The sequence below is a fragment of the Camelus dromedarius genome, chromosome 27 (genome assembly GCF_036321535.1).
Source record: "Camelus dromedarius isolate mCamDro1 chromosome 27, mCamDro1.pat, whole genome shotgun sequence".
Taxonomy (NCBI): domain Eukaryota; kingdom Metazoa; phylum Chordata; class Mammalia; order Artiodactyla; family Camelidae; genus Camelus; species Camelus dromedarius.
This window is the reverse complement of record NC_087462.1, coordinates 18,250,768-18,272,346: the sequence shown is the minus strand read 5'-3', so window position 1 is coordinate 18,272,346 and position 21,579 is coordinate 18,250,768. Positions and strand designations below refer to the sequence as shown.

Below are 21,579 nucleotides of genomic sequence, written 5' to 3'. Positions count from 1 at the left end.
CTTCTTAACACTAGACCAGGCAGCCGCCCCCAACCCATCTGTGCAGCAAATGACACAAGCCCCCCTCGCCATTTAAGTGTCAGCATGCTACCCCACGACGTGCAAGCATTTTCAGCTAAATGCCTGCTGAGGACTTTGTAATACACTTAGAATAAACCTTGCATGGTAGGTGCTGCCTGTTTCTCCAAGCTCATCTTTCTCCTAAACTCCCCTGTGCTCTCTGGACTTCAGCCACGTGCGTCTTCCCTAAGTATCTGAAAAAAACTCTTTCAAGCTCTTTCTTATTCAAGATCACTTGCTCAGACTTCCCCTCTCTGAAGGACTCTTCCTTCCATCCCTGTGTGGCTGGTTCATTCCCATCCTTCACATCTCAGTTTAAACGTTACTTCATCAGAATCCTCAGTGTAACACTGAAGTAACCGCAACTTTAGACAAGGAAGCTAAGGCACAGACGTTAGGTCATTTGCCCCCAGTTACACAGGGGGTCACTGGAATTCTTCACCATTTATTTCTACTACTTGCTTATTCCCTTTACTGGCATTTATCATGATTTGCAACTACTTGGTGTATTTATTTTATTTTTTATCTCCCACAGTATTAATAAGGGAAGAATGAGGGCCAGGCTACATCTGTTTTGTTCACTGCAGTATCTTAGAATGGAACTTCCAAAACAGTAAGACTCAAAAATGTGTATTAAATGAATGAATGAATTGAACTGAATTGAATTAATGTGTCTTTGCAAATGGCTACATTAGGAGAGCAGATCTGAGACACGGAGGGACCAGTTTGGAGATTTCAAGGACAATGACCACATGCACCTCATTACCAAGTCCTTTTTAATTTTCCATCCACCCCAAAGATACAATAAGAAATAAACCCAACAATTGAGTAATATATTATTTCCTACTAAGGAAACAAATTCTACTTCGGGGTGATGCCTGCCTCAAGGGCATTTGAAGTGGATCACAAAGTACATCTAGTCATTCTGATTCAGTTCAGCTTCTCTGACAATTGGGTTAGCTTGGTGAATTTCACCCCTCTGGCAAACGAGACCCTTTATTATCCTGCACATTCATATTTAGTTACAGGAGATTTGCAAACACATTTCCTAAATCTACATAGTTATTCAGGAAATTGATCTTCCACCCAAATCATTCTCTGAGGAATTGTCAACCTCAGCATTTGACAGAAACAGCCATTTCTGTGCGAAGGCAAAGGTTCTGCCAGCAAGCTAGCTCCCAGACTTCCAACAAGGAGTTAACGAGGGAAGGAAATGGTCTACTGCTTCCGCCTAAAAGGATGAATATCTCATGTCCTCCATGGCTTTTCTCTTAACTATCTAAAGCACGTATAGTCTTGTTCGGCAAAATTAAGCCATTTAAAGGGACAATGGACGCAAACAAGACCAGCAGCTTACATTTTGCTGTAAGTGGAGTGTAAGATTGGTGACAACAGGAAACCATTGACCCAGCCTCTGAAGGATGGAGGGGGAAGCCAGTCTAGGATAAAACCCTGGCAAAAAAACAATCCACAGTGTAAGTAATTCGTACGCAGATGATGGGAAATAATTGTCAAAACCCTGCTCCCTTTGGCCTCCTGACTGGCTATTAGGAAAGATGCTAAACTCTGGACAGAGGTTTGGCTGATTCACCAAAGATCTCCTAATTGCAAAATAACTTGCCTCTGATGAGTTTCCAGTTCCCAGGACCTCACTGTAGCAGCTGATACGGCTGATGTTCCCTCCTTGAAGTGCTCCCTTTCCTGGGTCCTGGATTCTCCCTGCTTCTTCTCCTATATCTCCAATCCTCCTTCCCTGGGACTCTCCCTCAGCCATCCCTCCAACATGCTAATTGCCTGCATTTCATTCTGAGTTTATAGCATTGCTCACCTTGTGCCACAGCTTCAAATATTCCTTTCTCCTGAAGGAGATCAATTTCTACCAAAACCATATCTCCATTCTCCACTCCCCTGAACTCCAAATCTGAAACTAACTGTCTGCTATACATTTCCATCTGGCTACACCAGTAAACACTTCCAGCTTTACAAGACCCGAACCAAACACATCATTTCCCACCCCACCCCCAGAACTTGCTCCTTCCCTCCTCATGCATCAATGCCGATGAGCAATGCCAGTCAAATGGGCCACAAAGTTCAGCGTCAGATCAGCCTATTGATCCCGTCTGTCAATTCCACTCCCGCACTCAATTACTTTGGGCAATCCTGCCATCCACAGATCCCCTATCTTCTTCCTTTCCTTCCTCTCCAGCCCCACTGTGACCACCTCAGTTTAAGTCCCCTTGCCTGGGTTACTGCAAAAGCTTCCTTACTGATCGCCTGCCTCCCCTCCTGCATACCATCTTCCACTTACTAACCTTACGTCTGCAGTAATCTTTCTAAAACATGAATATTATCGTATTAATCCCCTGTTTTAGAACTTCAGTGCCCACCTGCTGCCAAAATCCGGGATTTCCAAAGCTGCTATGAGAAAAAAAAATTTTTTAAGAATGATTTCAACAGATGCTTATTTATTGATAAATTATATCCACAAACTAATCTAAGTCAAATAGTTACAAAGTTTAATTTCTTCATCTTGTGACAAAATGAAGAAATTTTAATATTTTTGTCTGATCCCAGTGGATCAGTGTATACCCCAATGGGGTACTCCCTCTGTGCTCTGAGGACGGAGGGCAGCACGTATGCCAATATCCCCCAGCGGGGAAGTGACGAGGTCACACTCCCTGATCCAGTGCTCAAAGTAGTTTACAACTTAGCCTCAGCCCCCCTCCTCAGACACACCCTCACTTCTCCGCCACTGCAGCTTCACCTGCCTAGCTATTCACAGGGTGGGCACAGAAGAGCGCAAAGGACAGAGGTTTTGCTGTCAGATCCCTCCCTGCCGACATCTAGCTGTGTGACCTAGAGTCACTTTCTGCACCTCTCTGGGCCCCAATTTCCCCTTCTGTAAAATGACTATAATAGTATCTGTTCTTTGCAGGGTTGTCGTAAGTATTAAGCGAGGTAGAGTGAAAACAGAGCCAGTCACAGAGAAGGGGCTTTATAAATGGTACCTTAGAGTAGTAGGAGTAATTGGAAGTTCTATATAATTCCTGATTATTTTTTCTTCCACGGGCGGGCTTCAATGTCTACTTTAAAAGACTACCTCCTCTGCGAAGAATTACCGATTCCCCCGAGGTGGAGTCCGTCATTCAAACCGGTCTGCCCCCAGGAACCACTTGCAGACCTCTCCTGAACCACAACCCTGGTCCTTGCTGACTCCAGGCACGTGGGCATCTGACTGCTGGCACGTGTGTCTCATCTCGTCCACTAAGTTGCCACTGCTCGAGGACATCTGACACTAAATTTCAGAGTTCCCAGCACTTAACAAAGTCCCTAGCACAGAATAGGTGCTCAATAAAAGTTGATCAATATTTCCATTTGCAAAGGGAAAAGAGGACTGTTTAAAAGTGCATGCATGTGCACAATTTCACGTTATAGTAAGGACAACTTACTTAACAGTTTACAAAGTGCTTTCACAAGTTTGTAGGAAAACAGGCTAAGACCTCCCTCTCTGCCCTGTAGCAATTCATAAAATAGACAATAAATTAAAGAGAAGTAACTGTTTGACAACATCCCTTTGATGACAGTTTTCTCTTCCACCCTGATCTGATGCCAAGTTAATGGGATCATAAAATAATCCCATTAACTGCAATTGTATAGTTTACTGAGCCATTACTGTCATCAGAAAGTGAAATAATATTCAAAGCTGAAAACAGAGGCTTACACAGGAATAAACGGCATTAACATGCAAACAAATCACATGCAGGAGAAACGGGAATAGCAACATGACCCGCATTCCAACTCGTGCTCCGCACAAACCGATGATTACATTTTAATACTTTTTCATACGTGAACAATGAAAACAAATCACACTGGCAAGTACCTCCAAGCTAAATCCATATCTGTTTAAAAAGGCAGAGGCTTAAGTATTCCCTCTGACTGCAGGCTAGACTGGGCCTGCCTGAGCTTTATTCAGACAACCTTGCTGCCTAACATATTCATGACCTGGAGGATAAAGTAGCATATAATATTTACATATGAAGAAATTGAACTGGTGGAAGGATGAGACGGGAGCCGGGGGAGGTGGGGGTGGGACGGGTAGAATAAAGCAAGGTGCAAAATAAAAACGCAAAAGCAAGCGTTAGAGAGCATCAGATCATCTGATGCTGAAGGCAATTAGAGAGAGGGCAAGGATGTCTGACCCTGAGTGAGCAGAGCTAGATTGGGAGCGTCCGCTGGAGGTGAGAACTGTGCTCCTTTGAGCCTGTGTTAATGGAGCGGCAGCCTCAGTGCAGGCAAATGACACTGTGCACACACGCCATGGCCAGCCTTCCCAGGTCCCAAGTGAGGGTTGGGGAGCAGAAGAACTCCTAGAGATGCTGCTGCTCCCATTAGGATGATGTGTGCAGTCCTCTTTCCCTGAGCAGTAGCTTGTTTCCAAGGGGTGTGAGCTCACCTGGGCCAGCCCCACGTCAGCTTTTCTTCATTCATTTCTTGGGAGGATGTGAGGATAAAGTCACTGTTGCCCAGACAGCTTCGCCATGCTGGTGGGGATGCCCTTCCTGACAGCTCCTGCTCCAAGGCCTCGTTCTCTTCACTGAAGTCTTACTGTGCTTAGGGATGGATGGCTGCACCTAAACCCATGCAGCCTCGCCCCTCCCAGCAGCCCCAGCAGCACCCAGCAGGTAGACCCTCCCGCCAGAGCTGCTCTCTCTCAGGACAGCCCCTCCCATTGGCCAACCACACTTGTATGGTCCGGAAAAAGCTCCGGTTCTCAAAACTGCTTAATCAGATGAGGCAGAATGAGAAGCCTTGCTCTCCTGACTCTTAGCTATGCGCCCTCTGGGCTTGGGTCTAAGCCTCAGCCTGGTCACCCGTGGAAGGGGGCTAGAAGGGCTGTCTCGTCTCTTATTGAAGGAGAGTCTACTGTGTGCTGGGTGCTGTCCTCGGTGCTTGGAATGCAGTACCGAGTCAAGAGTCCCGTCCTCAAGGAGCGGACACTCTAGCCGGCAGAGGGCAGTGATAATTAAAACAAAAGCATGACTTATCATGGTACAGTATGTTAACATGTATTTAGTTCCACGGGGAGGAAAAAGACAAAGCAGAGTGAATGGGAGGGTGGTCAGAAGTGCAGAGGGCAGGGGTTGCCACTGCACTGAGGGGAGGGAAGGAGACATTTGAACAAAGTTGTAAAAGAGGTGAGGGGGTGAGCAAGCCGGTGTCTGGGGAAGGGTGCAAAGGCCCTGTGTCAGGAACTTGAGCCACAACAAGGCCACCTATGGGGCTGGCGGGGAGTGAGAGAGGAACAGGAGATGAAGTCAGGAGATGAGGTTCTCCATAGGATTATTTTGGGGGGCTGATGGAGGTAATGGGTAAAATGCACTTAGCAGGTAATAATAAGGCAGGCACCTGCCCTGTGACAGGCACCGCCTGACTGCCACGTGCCTGACATCCGTTAGCTCATCTTGTCTGCACAACAGCTCTGCCCGGGTTGTTCCATACATGGCTGTCTTACAAACAGGGAAACTGAGCTCTGGGTGGATTACTTGCCCAAGGTCATGAACCTTAGTAATTGGTAGCGGTAGGATTCAAATGCAGAATTCAAACCCAAGTAGCCTGGTTCCAGAAACGATGCCTTTAACCACTGAGCGGACTGCCGCCCCTAAGCAAACAAACGGTGGCGATGAGTGTGGTGAAGGAGGAGTGTGTGAAGGCGGAGCAGCCCCAGGAGAGGGATTACTCGGAGGAGGAGGAGGAGGAAGCAGGAACTGAGTAAGCAGAACTGTAATGAGAGCAGAAGGCATGATGCAAAAGAAAAGACAGGCAGAGCAAGCAGGGAACAGAGAGCTGGATGCACAGCTTGGACCAGAAGGGCCTGATCACACGCACAGAGGCAGTGGAAGCAGCAGACAAAAGCAGGGCCCACCCTAAGGGCCAGCAACAGACCCAGGTGAATTCACAGAGCTATAAAATGCCCTGCATTGAGGTCCTCAAAAAGCAAAGACACCTGGTAAAGGTGTCCCCTCCTCCTAAAAAACAAAGAGCAAGAAATGTCTTGGATAGCATGAACAGTAAGCCAAATTTTGAGCATGGATCAAGACACTAAAACTTTTACTAATTTAAATTTGAGTTTTTGAAACAAGCACCCTTTCCGTCTCTTCTAGGTGAAAACACGGTAACAGCTAATGTTTATTCTGAGAGCTGATTTATCCCTACTCACGGATGAGGAAACTAAGGCTCAGTGAGGCTGAGTCACTCTCTAAGCCAGGCGCTTACAGGGACAGGAAATGTCCTGTGTGACCAGTGACCATCACTGAGCCAACACTGCCCAGTACAGGGCAACCATCACCGTGTCCCACACCACCTCCCCATACTCCAGCCTGTGGCAGCTCCAGGATCTGAAAGGACTACAGACAAGAAGGAGCAAATGCCATCTCAGAACTGCACTCTGGGTCTCCCCTCTTTTGGGGAGTCATACTTACAGCTCTGCAGGCTCATTTCTGTTTGTGCCTGGGCAGCAGGGAGGGGAGCTCCTTGGTGTCCATCACGTGGACCAGGGAAGCATGGGCTACAGCAGACTCTGAGTGATTTCACAGGCTCAGAAACCTTGGGGACAAGCTCAGCTGGTTGTCTGGGCTTCAGGATAAAAGGCATGGCAAGGGGTTTTGTAAAGAAGCTTAATGCCTCCAAGATAATCATTTCAGCTCCTTCTGAATGTTCCTCACTGTGCCCTATACCTCCCAGGGGTTCAGTCATTCTAGAAAAGCCCAGTGGAGACTGGTCATTTCTGTGGGCACCCAGAATCTTTTGGACCCACTTCCGACAATTTAGGAATTTCCCATATTTCTCCTGTGGCAGAAGCTCAAACCTGCTCTGCCAGCTTCCACTGCAACACAGCACAGGTATGTGCCCAGAGACACCTACCCAGATTTCGACTCAGGAGCTAGTGACCCAAGAAGAAGGGACAGGAAAACCACTTTCTTTGGCTATGTGATAGAAATGAATGATCCCAAAGAAAATTCCAATTCTTTTCAACAACTTCTCTTCCTCTCTTACCCAGCTACATGCTGCAGACTGATACAGGATCATCCCTAGCCGTTGTAAACGCTCCTGTGAAGCAGGCGCAAAGGGAAAAAAGGCAAGGGAACAGCTAATGGGCGCCCAATTAGCCGCAGTTATGCACATGGGAAAGAAGAAAAAGGAGTAGCAGGAAAAAGAAACACAATATGCAGACACAATGAGCCCCCAAAGCAGTAACTACACTACAATTTCCCACCAGCTGGCTTAGAAATCTCAAAGCATTGAAACTTCTATCTTCTAATTTCCCCAGTGAAATGCCCTTCCAGTTCGGGGAAGCACTTCTCCATCACTTCCCAATGTCCTCAAAGCTCCCCTGAAGGGCAGGCCATTGAGGGAGACTCTGAAATGAACACCACCAACCTTCCCTCAGCACGAGCTCCCAGACACTCTTTGCAGGTCAGCCTCTATTTCTGTTCATGAGATTGTGTCTGAGTCACCTGAAAAACACCTCCTCCGGCCAAAGGCCATTTCCTAGCCCTCAAAATGCATGTCATCCAACTGGCAGGTTTTGAGTGTCAAAGATGTCCTAGATGCTATGCAGGGAATACAGCAAAGAATAACAGGTCATCCCACTCTTTAGGAAGCTAAAAATCACTTAGAGTTCCAATAGCATTGAATTTCTACTGAATGAAGAACTAGAGAAAGCAAGATGACATGCCTTCAGGAAGAAAAGAAGAAATCAAATGTACAAATGTTGTTTGTTCCAGTGGAGGAAAAAACAAAGACTAAAAAAGATAAGAAGAAAAGACCAAGGAAGGAAGGAAGGAGAGAGGGAGGGAGGGAGGGAGGGAAGGAAGGAAGGAAAGAAGGAGGGAAGGAAGGAAGGAGGGAAGGAAGGAAGGAAAGAAGGAGGGAAGGAAGGAAGGAGGGAAGGAAGGAAGGAAGGAAGGAAGGAAGGAAGGAAGGAAGGAAGGAAGGAAGGGATAATCCAAAAGAAAAAACTAGGCATACGATGTGGTAAATGGAAAAAATACGTTCTTCTTGTAGATCTGAAGTTCTCGCTTAGAAGATGGAGTAAGATATTCTTGCCTACCCCTGCCTAATCTGGAATTATAATGTTTCAAACCTTGAACCCCTCCAAGAAACTCAACCCACAGAAAGACCCACAGTTGTCTTCTACTGGTTTTCAAATAATTGACAAGTATCTCTTGAACTTGGAAGAATACCCCTAAGACTTTAACACACAGTCTCTGCCTTCAGTATCTGATGAAAACAGAGGAATCGAAACAGATACTTCACTTTTAGAATAACCTAAGTGACATGTTTTGTGACACGGTTCGAGACACTCACCTCTTTCTATTCACCAACTGACATCTCAAAGAATTCTCCCAAAAAGGAGAATCCCAAATGATTACCCATGTCAGATGCCTTGCTGAACAAGCAGCTTTCATAATCCATCCATTGTCATCATCAAAATGATGACTTACAGACTTTACTTTCTTTCAGGAAACCATCTCTCCAACTAAACAAGTTCATACCATAAGAGGCCGACCTGACTCACGGCTCCAGAGGTGAACATGTGACCATAACTACACAATCTGCATATTCATCCCCCTGGTCACACTGTTGAAGACCTTAGCACATGACCCAAGATAGTTCTTGGCATCGAATTTTGCTAGAATGACAAGGAACCTAGAGTTGCTTAAGATAGTAGAATATGAACCTGAGCTTTCCACATTGGAAAACTTGCCTCAGAAAGTAACCAACAAAAGGGAAGCAGAGCCAAGATCTAGAGAGACAGACTATCTGAATAACATTAAGCATCTGGATCCAGCCATGCGTAAGGCCAACTACCCCCATGATTTTTCAATAATGTGAAATAAAATTAAGTCCTTTTTCTCCCCAAGTCATCTTGAGTTGAGTGCTCTTCATTAGCATTAAGAATCCAGACAATACAATACGTTCCCTGCCTGCTTCTTCTTATTTCCCATCACACACAACCAACCTGGTCATCCACACCACCAGTCCCCTGCCCAACGCTGCCTTCTAGCCAGGATGAACACAAATTGTTACTCTGCGGGCTGCATTGGAATGCCTCCACCTCTAAAGCCCTTTAAAAGGGCGGCTAACCTCTGTGCTACTGACCATCAAACACCAAATCTCTCAGGTGCTCTCACACGTCAGCGCACTTTTTGGCCACTAGGATTTCACTGGCAGGCAGGTCAACTGCAAATACCAGCTGTACCATCATGCACATTCTCCTAGAGCCAAATAAATGTCAAATTCTGAGTTCTGCTTTCCTCAGCCCCATGGACTGTAGATTCCTGGAAGGTTTTCACCATATCTCAGATCACACGGAGAATGTTAGACGAAACGGAGAAGAGCCTCGAATCACAAACCATATTCACTGGGTGAAACGTAACCCGACCACAGAGGAAGATTTCTTTTTCTCTTCCCCCAAATGAACTTGGAATGATTACTTACTCACAACTCCCTGTGTTGGATTTTTAAGTTGTTTTTTATCAACAGTTGGTTATAATTTTGTGGAAGAGTTTCTCAAACGGCATGAATACTGTTGCATCCCGGAGGAACTGCAGCGCTAACCGATCGATCACTCTGACATAACAAGTACTCACTGCGAAAACAATTTTCTCGACCGAACAATGAACTTGAATACGTATTCCAAAGCTTTCAGGGTCCTTAGGATCGGCTCACATTGCTCCCCTCTGCTGGAGGTATCCAAGTAAGTCTTCAGCACCGTCATCAACTTCCTGAATAAGGGATCGTATTTTCAAAATACATCATTTTGCCATCCACGGCATGGTAATTAGTTTTCTCAGTAAATTATAAGGCATTCAATCAAAGGTTAAAGGTGGTGGTACAGCCAAGCTCACTCACTCATTTACACCATAAAAGTAACTCTGCTTAAAAAATACATGTAATACAGGGAGTGAGTATTTCCTGCCCATAAAAAGCCAGCAAAGGAAAAACTGGGTGGAAAGAAAAATCTTTTGACTAGGAAAACTGGTCATAATGAGGATGTGAGTGGAGATGATGCTGGTGGTGATCATGTCCTTTTCAGCCTTTTCATCCCACAGGAAATGTTCTTGCAATGTCACGGAACTCCTTTGCTTGGAAATTTTCCATGATCCTTTATCACCAGCAGGGCAGATCTGCGACTACTATTTCGCCTGCTTTTCCAGGCCTCTTCACAAACGGGCCCCCACTAATTTTTCCAGCACCATCTCTGAGCTCTAACCCTCAGTTCCCTATACCCAAGCTGTCCTGAGCTACTTCTCCTATGCACTTTCTTCTCCCTAGCCTTTGAACCCCAGTGTCTACAATAAGTAGCTGCTCAATAAATGGTAGCTGACTGACTGACTGACTGATTTAATGAAGCAGTGAATGAGCAAACACTTCCATATACTTCTGCCACCATAACATATTCACAGCAATCTATGGGTTTGCATATATTGTAAATAACACAAGCACAGACTGGGTTTTTGTCAAAAAAGGGAGAACTCACACAGGCTGGTGACAAAAGGAAACTAACCAAGTTTCTTGTGACACAGGCCTCCTGGCAGGGCAAGTAAGAAATGCAGTTACTTACTTGTAAGCGAGGGTAGCACTGAAATGCTGTTGAATGTAAGCCTCCAGAACGGTGTTGAAATGCTGGAATTTCCGGTCAGCAATGAGTCCTATTATGTAGATCTTGAGGAAGAGGCAAGGAATGAGTGTTTTGGGGGCAGACCCAGAGCGGGAAGCTGTATTTACATGGCCTAACTGAACCCCTATTAAAATTCTTTTGCCCAGGAATTAGCTCACCAATATATCTCTAGTCACCAGCGTATCTTAAGTCCTTTTCACTAAGATAGTCTGTCTCCTAGAAAGTGGTTCATGAAATGTGCAACGGGGCGTTATAAGACCAAGGGGTTTCATGGTCAGGTGAGTTGGAGAAAATTCATTGGTCTGGTTGCCAGATGTCACAATGCCTCCAAAAAGTTCACATAAATGGCGATGTGGGCCATAAGTTCTCAGTGTTCTCTCAGTTGGACACACGTTATGCCTAACATCCCTGAACACCTGTCCCCTTTCTCTTACCAAAGCATCAAAGACCAGGATGTCATACTCATTACTCTGAGAATGTTCCATCATGATGTTGAAGAGGGCGTCCAGAGTATCCTGGAGAAACTGGGCAAAATAATGAAGGTCTCGTAAGAAAGAGGGCAGGTGACCCTGAAGTCCCACTCCTCAGTGCAGACTCAAGAGGATGAGAGCGCACATCCACCAAGGGCCACGTGCAGGAGGGCCGGGCGCCTGACTCACAAGAGCCCGAACTTGGAGCAACGCAGCAGAGTGGATAAATGTACAGGAGCATTTTCACACTACAGAATACTGCACAGCAATAAAACAGAACCAACTACTATGACTCCGTGGAATGACGCGGATAACCTTTATGAGCATCGTGCAGAGTAAGACGTCAGACACAAAATGTGCATTCATTGTCACTCTACTTTTATGAAATTCAAGAACAGGAAAAAACCCATCTGCGATGATGGTAGTCAGCTTGGTGGTGACTCCCGAGTGGGCTACTGACTGAGAAGGAGGATAGGGGAACCTACTGCGATGCTAAAAATGTTCTGTGTCTTGATCTAGGTGGTGGGGATCCAGTTGTGTACGTGTGTAAAAATACACTGAACTGTGCTCTTAAGATAAGTGCTCTGTATATACGTTACTGTATATAGAGCATATGTCAATGACAGAGTTAAAAAAAAAAAAAGAATGCAAAAGACAGTGGAATTCCCTTTCAGATGACTTTCCCAAGCTGCCCCAAGGTAATAAATCTTATAAAAGAATGTCTGGGGAATTCTCCTGCCATTGCTGAACCAGGCGGGTGGGTCAATGGTGCACAGTTAAAGCACTGATCTGGAAATTCAACCATTGCTTTTCTATGTATGGGCAATTAACTAAAAATTGATACCCCTCCCTCCTAAGAGATGGGTCAGTATTTCCTATAGTCAAAACACAGAGCTACCACATAAAGACATTCAATCTCAGAGTTTCTAGTGGCTCCAAGTTCCTGGTGGAAACAAGATCACTAGGACCTCTGGGAAACACTTGTCCCAATTCATGGTGCTGGAGAGAGGGCTGCTTTAATTAGATCTGCACTGCAGACACTATGTTCTCCCTCACCATGTGGACAGAGCAACACACCTGACATTTGCATTTTTTTCTGCTTGTTCACTTAAAATACGAGCGTTGATGTCTTTCCCTTTCTCATGTTTAATACATAATGTCCTAGAAGCAGCAGAAACCAAGAATACTTTTCATTTCTAACAGCCACATGTAGACAACACTAAAAGATCATACTATGCAGCAACTTGTAACAACAAAAACAAATAACAGTGACTGTTGGTTGGACTCTGTATGTTTTATAGGCTTTAGTTCAATTATCGTGTATTATGTGTAAGAGACTTGGTGAGTAATTTTAAAATATTTATCATCTTGAATGCTCACAACCACCCTGCAAAATACGCCATATTGATAATATCATCACATAACGTTGGCAAGCAGTTGAGCTGAGATCTACCCCCAAGTTGATCTATTTCCAGAGACTGAGCGCAACCATACATTTCTGCTGCTCAACATACAGCATCACCGAACCACATCATCCCCCAGATTTCCCAGTGAAAATTTCTCATGGCAACTTGGGAAGCCGTGTCCCGTTGTCAGAAGAAAAAGCTGACCCATCTCCTTCAACAATTCATTTCTCCCCTGAAGCCCCTCGTGATTTAAAGCTCTGTCACTGGTGGATGAATACAAGCAAAATGAAGTCCCACTGACCTTCACTACTTCTTCTCCATCGACAATCTTCAGTTTTTCTAAGTTCTCCTGAAGCAGCTGTGGCTTCATACGCCACTTCAGCAAACCCAGCAAACCCACTAAAATAAGAGTCCAGACAAACAGAATTACTATTATTGGCCTAAACTGTCCATATCAGAACCTCTCCAGGCTTGCCCACACATACACACATACACACGCATATGCACACGCATACCACACACACACACACACACACACACAGCTCTCAGTGGTTCCGCTACCATTCTGGGTGAGCTTTGTGGAGCACACCAGCGTAGAAATGGAGAACACATCCCGGGAGCTGACAGAGAGCCCCCCGACACTGCTGGAGCTTCGACTCAAGGTGGCCCCCTTGTTTTCCACGTGGTGCCGGTAGGAAGGAAGAGTCAGGTAAGCACTGGCGTCCTCCATCTTCTTGCTGTCCCCCTGGAAACAACACCTCGGTTACTTCCCCAAGCCAAGGATATGTGCCCAGTGCTACACAGAGCTTGCAGCGGCCAGATTATACACTGTAAGGTGGGAAGGGTCAGAAATAGAGGAGCAATGAACATCGGCTGGTAAGGTAGGGCTGTTTTTCTGCAAAACAGGCAAGAACTCAAGGTTACATTAATGGAAAAGGAGTTGATCAACCACTTGAAGACTCTGTGGACTTCACTAACGGCACAGAGGGGATTGAAAAAAAAGATTCCCAAACAGGACATTTTAATTCGTTCTAGGTTGCATGAAATCTTAGCATCAACAAGCCCACCAGGAGGAGAAGGAAAGAGCTCAAAGAACAAGTTAACAGCCAAGGCACCGGACTCTGAAAGTCATGGAACTTAGAGCTGCTCTACCATTCACAAGTGCGTGTCATCTTGGATGTATTTCTTGGTCTCTCTGTGTCTCATTTTTCTCATGATTAAACTGAAGGTTAATCATATTGCCTAATTCTAGAAATTTTGAGCAGACCAGACAGCACAATGCATATAAATGCTTAGTAAAACAATAGACACGTTAAGTCCCTTGGTGTCCTGGAGTGAGTGATTAGAGGTAGGCGTTGGAGCAGGTAACATTTACTGAGCCCTTAATCTGCACTAAATACACACTAGGTGCTTCATATGCCTTAGTTCACTGCACTCAAGCCCCACAGCCATCACTGCTGTTGTGGACAATGTTATCATCTTCAGTTTACAGTTGAGGAAACGGAGGCTTAAGAAAGGTGACTAAATTGAAAACTGACTGCAACTGGGACTCAGCCCTCAATGAGTTCACACTGGGGAAGAATGGCTATTAAGCCAAGAACTACCTGGATGTGTCCTAAATGAGAAAACAGAGGCTGCACCGAAGAAAAGGGGGTGTGCTGGAAAAGCCAGAGACTCAGAGAAAAGGAGCATGTGAGGAAGCTTTGATGAGGCTGAGTTTGCCAAGCAGGCCACAGGAAAAAAGGGCAACTTCAGGTTCTGAGGTTGAGAAAGTCAAGGGCAAGGGTTTGACCCCTGTGCTGACCACTTAGCCCTGCCCCTTTCACAGCCACACCCTTTGCCACCAGCCAGGGGTTAGCAGAGGCACGCCACTGTCACAAGAGGGGTTGTGGGCAAGCATGCATGCAGGGTCAGGCAAACACTTCCCAACTTCTAGAGAACAGTTCAAGTCTCATGACGTACAAAAAATGCCAGCTGTCACCTGTACCCTTTATCCATGTGCTTTCCCATGGGCCACCTTATTCGTCTGTCATAAATGTGACCATCGCCACTTAATAAAAAGGAAACTGAGACTCAGGAAGACACGTGAGAGGACTCTGAATTTAGTCAACAGCAGGATCAGGATCCTAAATTCTAACATTTTTTCCATTAGCCACAGTGAAGAATCTCTCAAATATTTCCTGCTGGTCTTCTGTACATTCCACAGGTGTCTTACAGAGTCAAAGCCATTCTCTATGTAACAATAACCTTTTCCATTTACTGAGAGCTCCACGTACCCACCATTGTCACAGCTGACACGAACTGTCTCATGTAACCCTCACAACTATTCGTTGAGGGCTCATAGATGTGGACATGGACGCCCAGAGTAGACCTTGCACAAGGCCTCACAGCTGGGAAGCCCTGATGTGTGTGATTCTGGGGTTCCTGCTCTTAACCACTAAGCGATCCTGCCATGTCCCCTTCAGTTCCTGCACCATCCTCCCTGCAGAGTTAATCCTAGCTCACGGTACCTTTAGGACAACCAAGTCGTGGCATCCGTCATGCAGAGTGGTCCCATCTTCCTTCATCAGCTTCACGTAGGACATGGCAAAGTTCTTTTCTCCTCTATCCTTAGCTGGAAATAGCATTGTGAGGTCAGGAAAGAAAGCCACACACGGGCCACCCAGTGATCCCACTGTCTCCCCTTGGAAGGGCTGCAGAGATGCCATTTGGCTGGGGACTCACATTCCAGGGACGACCGATGCCGAAACATGAACCGGAGATGGATCTTCTGCATGTCCTCGATGGGGACGGCCACCTCAGCAGGCAGAAACGAGAGCTCAGGATACAAGGAGTTAAACGGCCCTCCCCGCTCCACCCCGCCCCGCAAAGGGCAGCCAGACCATTTAACTGAGAGTGCTGCGTGCTGATTTATCACCCATCCATCAAGCCTGATGAACTGTAAATAAATTACATAAGAACTAGCTATGAAGAGAAAATAAAGTACCAAATGTAATCCATTTGGCAAATTGCATTCCCGGCCAATGAAAAGAGGTCTGTAAATTATAGTGAGGAAAAATGAATCTCCTCAAATTGATATAAAAGTCACATAACTTTAGCACGGGATTTGATGCACGGCAAAATGCACGAGGCACATTCTCCTCACACACTCCAGGAGTTCGGGCAATTGCAGCAGGGCTTAGCAAATTAACAATGCTCATTAGGGGGCCTGCTGGAGGACTCTTGTTTATGAGAAAGAATAAAAACGCTGCAGTACAATCATATTTGGGGAAATCCCAGGATTTATTCCCATCCTTAATTGGACACACATGCAGATGCTTCTTCCTCCTGAGGACCTGACAACCACCCCTTAGTCACCCAGTTTCACTGTCCAGTTAGAGGTCTGCTGCTCCTTTGACTGAGATGATTTTGGCCTGGCTCTGGGCTATCCTACCCCCCAGAGCCCCACCTTAATCTCTGTACTGTCCGATTCAGGCCCAGACAGAGAAGCTTAACTACCTGTGAGGAAACCACTCAGATTTTAAAAAGGGACACGTTTACTTCGTACAGATGACTAGCAGAAGCCAAACAGATGCACGCTTTGGGGACTTTCTGCTCCAGAAAATGAAATTTGAGCCTGAAGAGGTCCACCACGTGTTTGTGTGTTTCAGACAGAGCGAAAGAACGACAGAGAGTCACATGGGCAGCTCGAGTCTGATCCATCCCTCCCTGCACATGGAATCATTACTATAACTGACAGCCACGCGAGGCAGCGGCCAGGGTGATGGAAGGAAGAGTCCGTACACGCAAAGAACTCCTGGCCCACACAGGGCAACACGTCATTATAATAATATGAAGAGGGCTAGCAAAGAGATATCGTAACCGGGGTGCAAGAGAGTGCAGAGAAAACGACCTGGTCCAAGAGCTCTCTGACCCCACGGTTGGGCAGGTCATCACCTTGAAGAGAGTGAGCACAGGGAGACCCACGAGGCAAATCGGAATACAGGTGAGAAGGCAAGAACCACTGAGGTCTGACCAGCCATCCCCAAAAGGGAAGTCTTCTGAGCATCTTGAGTCTGGGTTCAGAGCACAGGGTGAGTTAAAGACTGCTGTGAGTTCCCCGGCAGAGATATTTGAAGCTGTGATCAAGCATCACTGCTTGCTAAATTAATTCCAAGCTCTACTTCCAACACATGATATTCCCTCCTGCCTTAGTGTGACAATCTGGTAATGCAAATATTTGTGGTTAATGCCGCTTCCACCTGAGGTACCCTCCCAGTAGGATATCTTCCAGGCATTAAACAGCTTTTTATAGCCAAATTTGCCCGCAAGTTCTGCCACTCTTCACTGCTGAGTAGCATGCCACAGCTTGACGGGCTGGGCACGGTCCACGAGACCATCTGACAATTCCACGGTGGCTGCTCCCTGGGCCAGTGAAGGGCGATCAAGAGAAGCAGGGTGCTCACCCACTGGATCACTATTTCCTGCCTGACATACCACCAGACCCGTGCCAGAGTACTGTTTCAGATCGTAGGGAGGTGTCAGGGTTTGCAGCTGTTTTATTATTTTTTTATTATTATTACCTTGACTGTTTCCATCCACCGTGGCTGTTTGACTTGATAGTATACGACGGACCGATATTCATTCATGGGCTTGTCCCCAGCTCCCACACAAATTGCATTCTGAGCCAAGAAAAACGAAAAGAGAGAAAACATTGAAAAATTGCCATTTTCTATGCTTGGGCAATTTTGGTCCCCAAACCAAAGATGGCCGTGGGGCCTGGGATAACCCCGCCTTCTTCAAGCCTTCTGCCAGATACCCTCCTACATTATGGATTTACACATGAATATGCCCAGCGCTGGGAGTGACAGCTGCTTAACTACAGAAATTCTATTAGTTGCATTCTGGAAACGACTGGAGCACAGTACCCGTTGACGTGGCTGCCCTATTGTTAAATGGTAACCGGCCTTGGATTTCCTGCATGCTGCCAGTCTTATTAATCCTATTTGTTTCCTAAAGCTGAATTGCACAAAGTTTACAAACAGGCTCAGATCAGCCAAGCAGCAGCTCGTTCTGACGGATTTCTGATGCTAACACACCAAGGTGCCGGCGGGAGCTGGAAAAGGGGAGGGGGCTCGGGTTTCAGGCAGACACACTGGCAGAGGGAGCTAAGGCAGCCCACAGTTAGGGTGCCAGGCCCATGCTAAGCACCGGGATACGGGCGTGAGTCAGACAGTCACCTGACATGGGGGCTCACAGTCTGGTGGAGGGACCATTGTGGAGCATACAAATCACTAGACAACGTGATGTGATGACAGATACATGTATCCTTTTGTCCCTCGGTATCCACAGGGGCTTGGTCCCGCCCTAACCCCCTAATGCTGATTAAAAAAAATCCACAGATGCTCAAGTCCCTTATATATAATGGTGTAGTCCAATGAACCCTTCATATCTGCAGATACAGGGCCCACAGATACAGAGGACTGACTGTATTATACACTATGGAGCACAGAGAAAGGACACTTCAGTGCCCCCTGAGGACTCAGGGAAGATTTCGTGAAGCTGATAACAGCTGAAGATCTTGAGGAAAGATTCCAAGGTGACTTTGAGCAGAAACACAGGAAGGATGTTCTGACAGAAAGTACAGAGCACGCACACCTAGATAGGCTATTTATTCTTTGCCATAAGAATCACCCTCAGAGTAACAAGGAGTTACCTTGCAATAGCGTATGCCAGCCCCTCATTCTCTCTCTGTGTGTTCATTCCAGTTGTTTGGCCCCAAAACTGATCTAAGGTAGGATCACCCAGAAGGGGCCTAAGTTCTGTTTTTATACCAGACACAGAGATTTTCAGCCTCAAGTCTCCGGAGATCTAGGGACCTGAGGACTGGTTTTGCAGCCCAGGCCCCGAAATTGCAGAACTGTGTCTCTCTGAGCATTTCTGTGGTGAGAGAATCCATGCCTCTCACCAGATCCCATCAAATTCCCCAGTGGATCCCACCAGGTTCAATGACCAAAGCTGGCCACATGCCTGCACTCCGGGCCTCCTGGTGAACCAAGCTAGCCTGTGGGAAGAAGAGCCCCATCCCTCCGCCTGGAGAGCTCCCTCTGCATTTCCAAGCTATAGGGAGAGAACGCGTTCAGTTTCAATACTGACTGATGCAGCCTACAGTCAGACCAAACCCATCTGAAAATGAGGGAAGACACACAACTCCCTTAATTTTCAATGGAATAGAGCCTTTCAGAACTTCCTGAGGCATTGAACTGAAAACATGCTTCCAGAGTTTTTCTAAGCATTTAGAGAGTGCTCTGTGTCCAGCACTATGCTAAGCCCTTTCCGCCAGCTGCCTCACTTAATTCAATCCGCACAACCACCTCTGATGATTACCATCATTGTCCCCATTTCAAAACTAAGTAAACTGAGGCTTTGAGTGGTAACGTCACTTTTCCCAAAAGTAGCAGCCCCAGGACTACATCTCGGACCCTCTAACTCTTTGTCCAGTGTTCCCTCTGCAACAACCCAGCCTCCCAAGATTTATATCTAGTGACATTTATGGGCCTAGTGTTTCTCCAGCTCCAGTGAATCCCATGCAGCTTATAAAATCTGAAAACACACGTATCTCGCTGGTGAAGGTAAACCTGCTGTATGGCAGGCAACTGAATCCCACAAAACTATCTTGATGAAAATACCTGATTGCCTAAGGCTGGAAAAAACAGTTTTGGTATTATTCTGAGAAAGGCCTGAGACAGTGCCCTCCTCCTCAGCACTTCAGAGATAAAATCGAATGCCACCAAGTGGAGAGAGCGTCGTGACCAGGGGAGGGGGCCTGCTTTTAGGGAAAATGTAAGTTTGTGTATGTCTCAAGTATTCAATAATTCTCCTCCTTACTCACCCCCCTGGCTCCCAAGTAACAGCAAGAGCCCTAATTGGCTTCAGGTCAATGGAAGGAATTCTGAGTAGGAATCAGGCAGCCCGGAAGCTTTAAGGCCGACTCAGCCTTGGTGGCTGGAGGGAAAATCAGGCACCATACACAGGACCTGCTGACCTCATAGGCGTCATCTGAGGAACAAATGCCGTCATGGGTGTGAATGCACTTTGAGAGCCAGAAAGTGCTCTAGGCTGACAGGTGGCTGGTACCACAGGAAGATGCACATTAGCGTCCACCAGGCAGTCACCAAGCTTGGGACGGCTCTGCCTTTCTGGCAATGGTGGCTAACTTTAATGAACACCTATTATGTAGATTATCTCAGCTGTTTTTCACAAGAGTGAGGTGCCACTGCTGGTCTCATTTTCAGACAGAGAAATCCTAGGCATAGAGAGATGATGTAACTTGTTCAAGGTCATCCTGCTACTCCGGGCTGAGCTGGGCTTTGAGACTGGCTGCCCGGCCCCAGGGGTCATGTCCTGACCACTACACAACACTGCCCCCTACGCCCTTCCTCCACCCCCATAAGCTGGCTGGTCGCAGAGGAGCAGAGGTTTCTCAGCCCTTTACTTCTTAAACTTGCTTCAGGTATCCACGTTGGATTGTCCATCTGACCCCTCTCAAATCCCTTCCAGGGCTTCAACCTGCAGCTGGTCTGCGTTCTCTGAATGTTGCCTCCTTCTTGTTACTAAGTGCATATCAGGTACCTGACACCTATCAGCTTGTTTAAACTGCAGCCCTGCAAGGAGGAGACTGTTATTTCTCTTTTATAGATGAATAAACTTGCCCACCATCACACAGCTAGTAGGAAGGGAGGCTGGGATTTGAATACTGTCTATTTGATTATAGAGTGCACCCTCTTTGCTTCTCTGCCACGGCCCCTCCGGAGGAAGGGCCTGGAGACCCCAACGTGAGCCAAGGGCAAATCTACTCTACTCTATCCTCTGGCCCTGCTTGGAGTAGGAGGAGAAATCGATACCCCTAAAGGGGGGACTGTTCCCACAGGAACGTACCAGCATCAAACAGGAATGTTGGAGTGTGCTGCCTGACACTTAATTAGGCAGTAATATTTATTTCTGCAAATAGAGAAAGAAGAGCCTCCCACAGGCTTCCTTAGCAATTTTCAATAGTCAGTCAACTGAACTCCTCTGTACCTTCCCTAATAAATGAAACTGCAAATTATCACCATGCCCCACAGTTTCCTCTCCATTTCAGCCCCCAGAATATACCTGCTCACATATGCATCTTTGATGAGCTCGTCTGCTCAGCCTGGCTGGGTGTGACTCAAAAGGGTGGCAGAGGTGGAAGTAAAAACGGCTCAGAAATGAGATAGGAGGCCTGCTTTCCTATTAACTGCTCCTGCTAATTTGTCCTTTGGCAACACTGAAGGCAAGCACATCAGTGTTTTTAAAAAAAAATGAAGCTGAGGTTAAAAAGTCTCCAACAGGTATCTGGATAAAAATGACTTCAAAGAAATGGTCTATATATTTGCGAAATGCAATCTCCCTTTCAGACAAAAACCCTCTGCTCTTCCTTTGTGTGTCTTTGAGCGAAGTGTTTCTTGCTTATTTCATTTTTCAGAAAAGTTTCAGAATCCAACCAAAAGAGGATGAACTAAATGCTTGGATTCTGCTCAACTAGATATTAATTAAGGAGGGGTCAGTCTTTTAGAACAAAAAGGCAATTGTGGGGATTTATTTAAATTTAAAAAATAATTATGAATCTTCCCAGGATTTGATAGAAGCAGTTATTAGCCTCATTTTTAAAATGAGAAATATATTGGACGATTTTTTTTTAATGTATCGGCATTACAGTGAAGGGTGTAACCCAAACCCCATTTCTGCCATATACCGACTTTATGACCATGGGAAAGTTACTTCACTCGACCAAAGTTTAGTTCCCCCTCCTTAAAAATGGGGAAAACAGCAGTCAAGCATCATATTTCTCACAGTGCCCGGCACACGCAATTCCTCAATGAACGCTAGTCATTCTTCGGTCGAGTGCAGCAAAATGTGCCTGAGCTGCAGGCCCTCGGGCTACAGCAGAAGACTGGAT

The 21,579-nt window shown here is 46.2% G+C and overlaps 1 protein-coding gene across 1 annotated transcript in view; it reads right to left on the bottom strand.

The window, feature by feature from the left end:
- DOCK2 (dedicator of cytokinesis 2) overlaps positions 1-21,579 on the bottom strand; it is a 371,400-nt gene that overhangs the window by 295,480 nt on the left and 54,341 nt on the right. Inside the window, exons 15-22 of the mRNA XM_010980444.3 lie at positions 17,183-17,281; positions 15,345-15,417; positions 15,131-15,234; positions 13,182-13,365; positions 12,922-13,019; positions 11,179-11,268; positions 10,688-10,788; positions 9,714-9,848 (exon numbers count right to left, since the gene is read on the bottom strand). Coding sequence (XP_010978746.3) covers positions 9,714-9,848; positions 10,688-10,788; positions 11,179-11,268; positions 12,922-13,019; positions 13,182-13,365; positions 15,131-15,234; positions 15,345-15,417; positions 17,183-17,281 — 884 coding nt within the window. The remainder of the gene's footprint in view (positions 1-9,713; positions 9,849-10,687; positions 10,789-11,178; positions 11,269-12,921; positions 13,020-13,181; positions 13,366-15,130; positions 15,235-15,344; positions 15,418-17,182; positions 17,282-21,579) is intronic.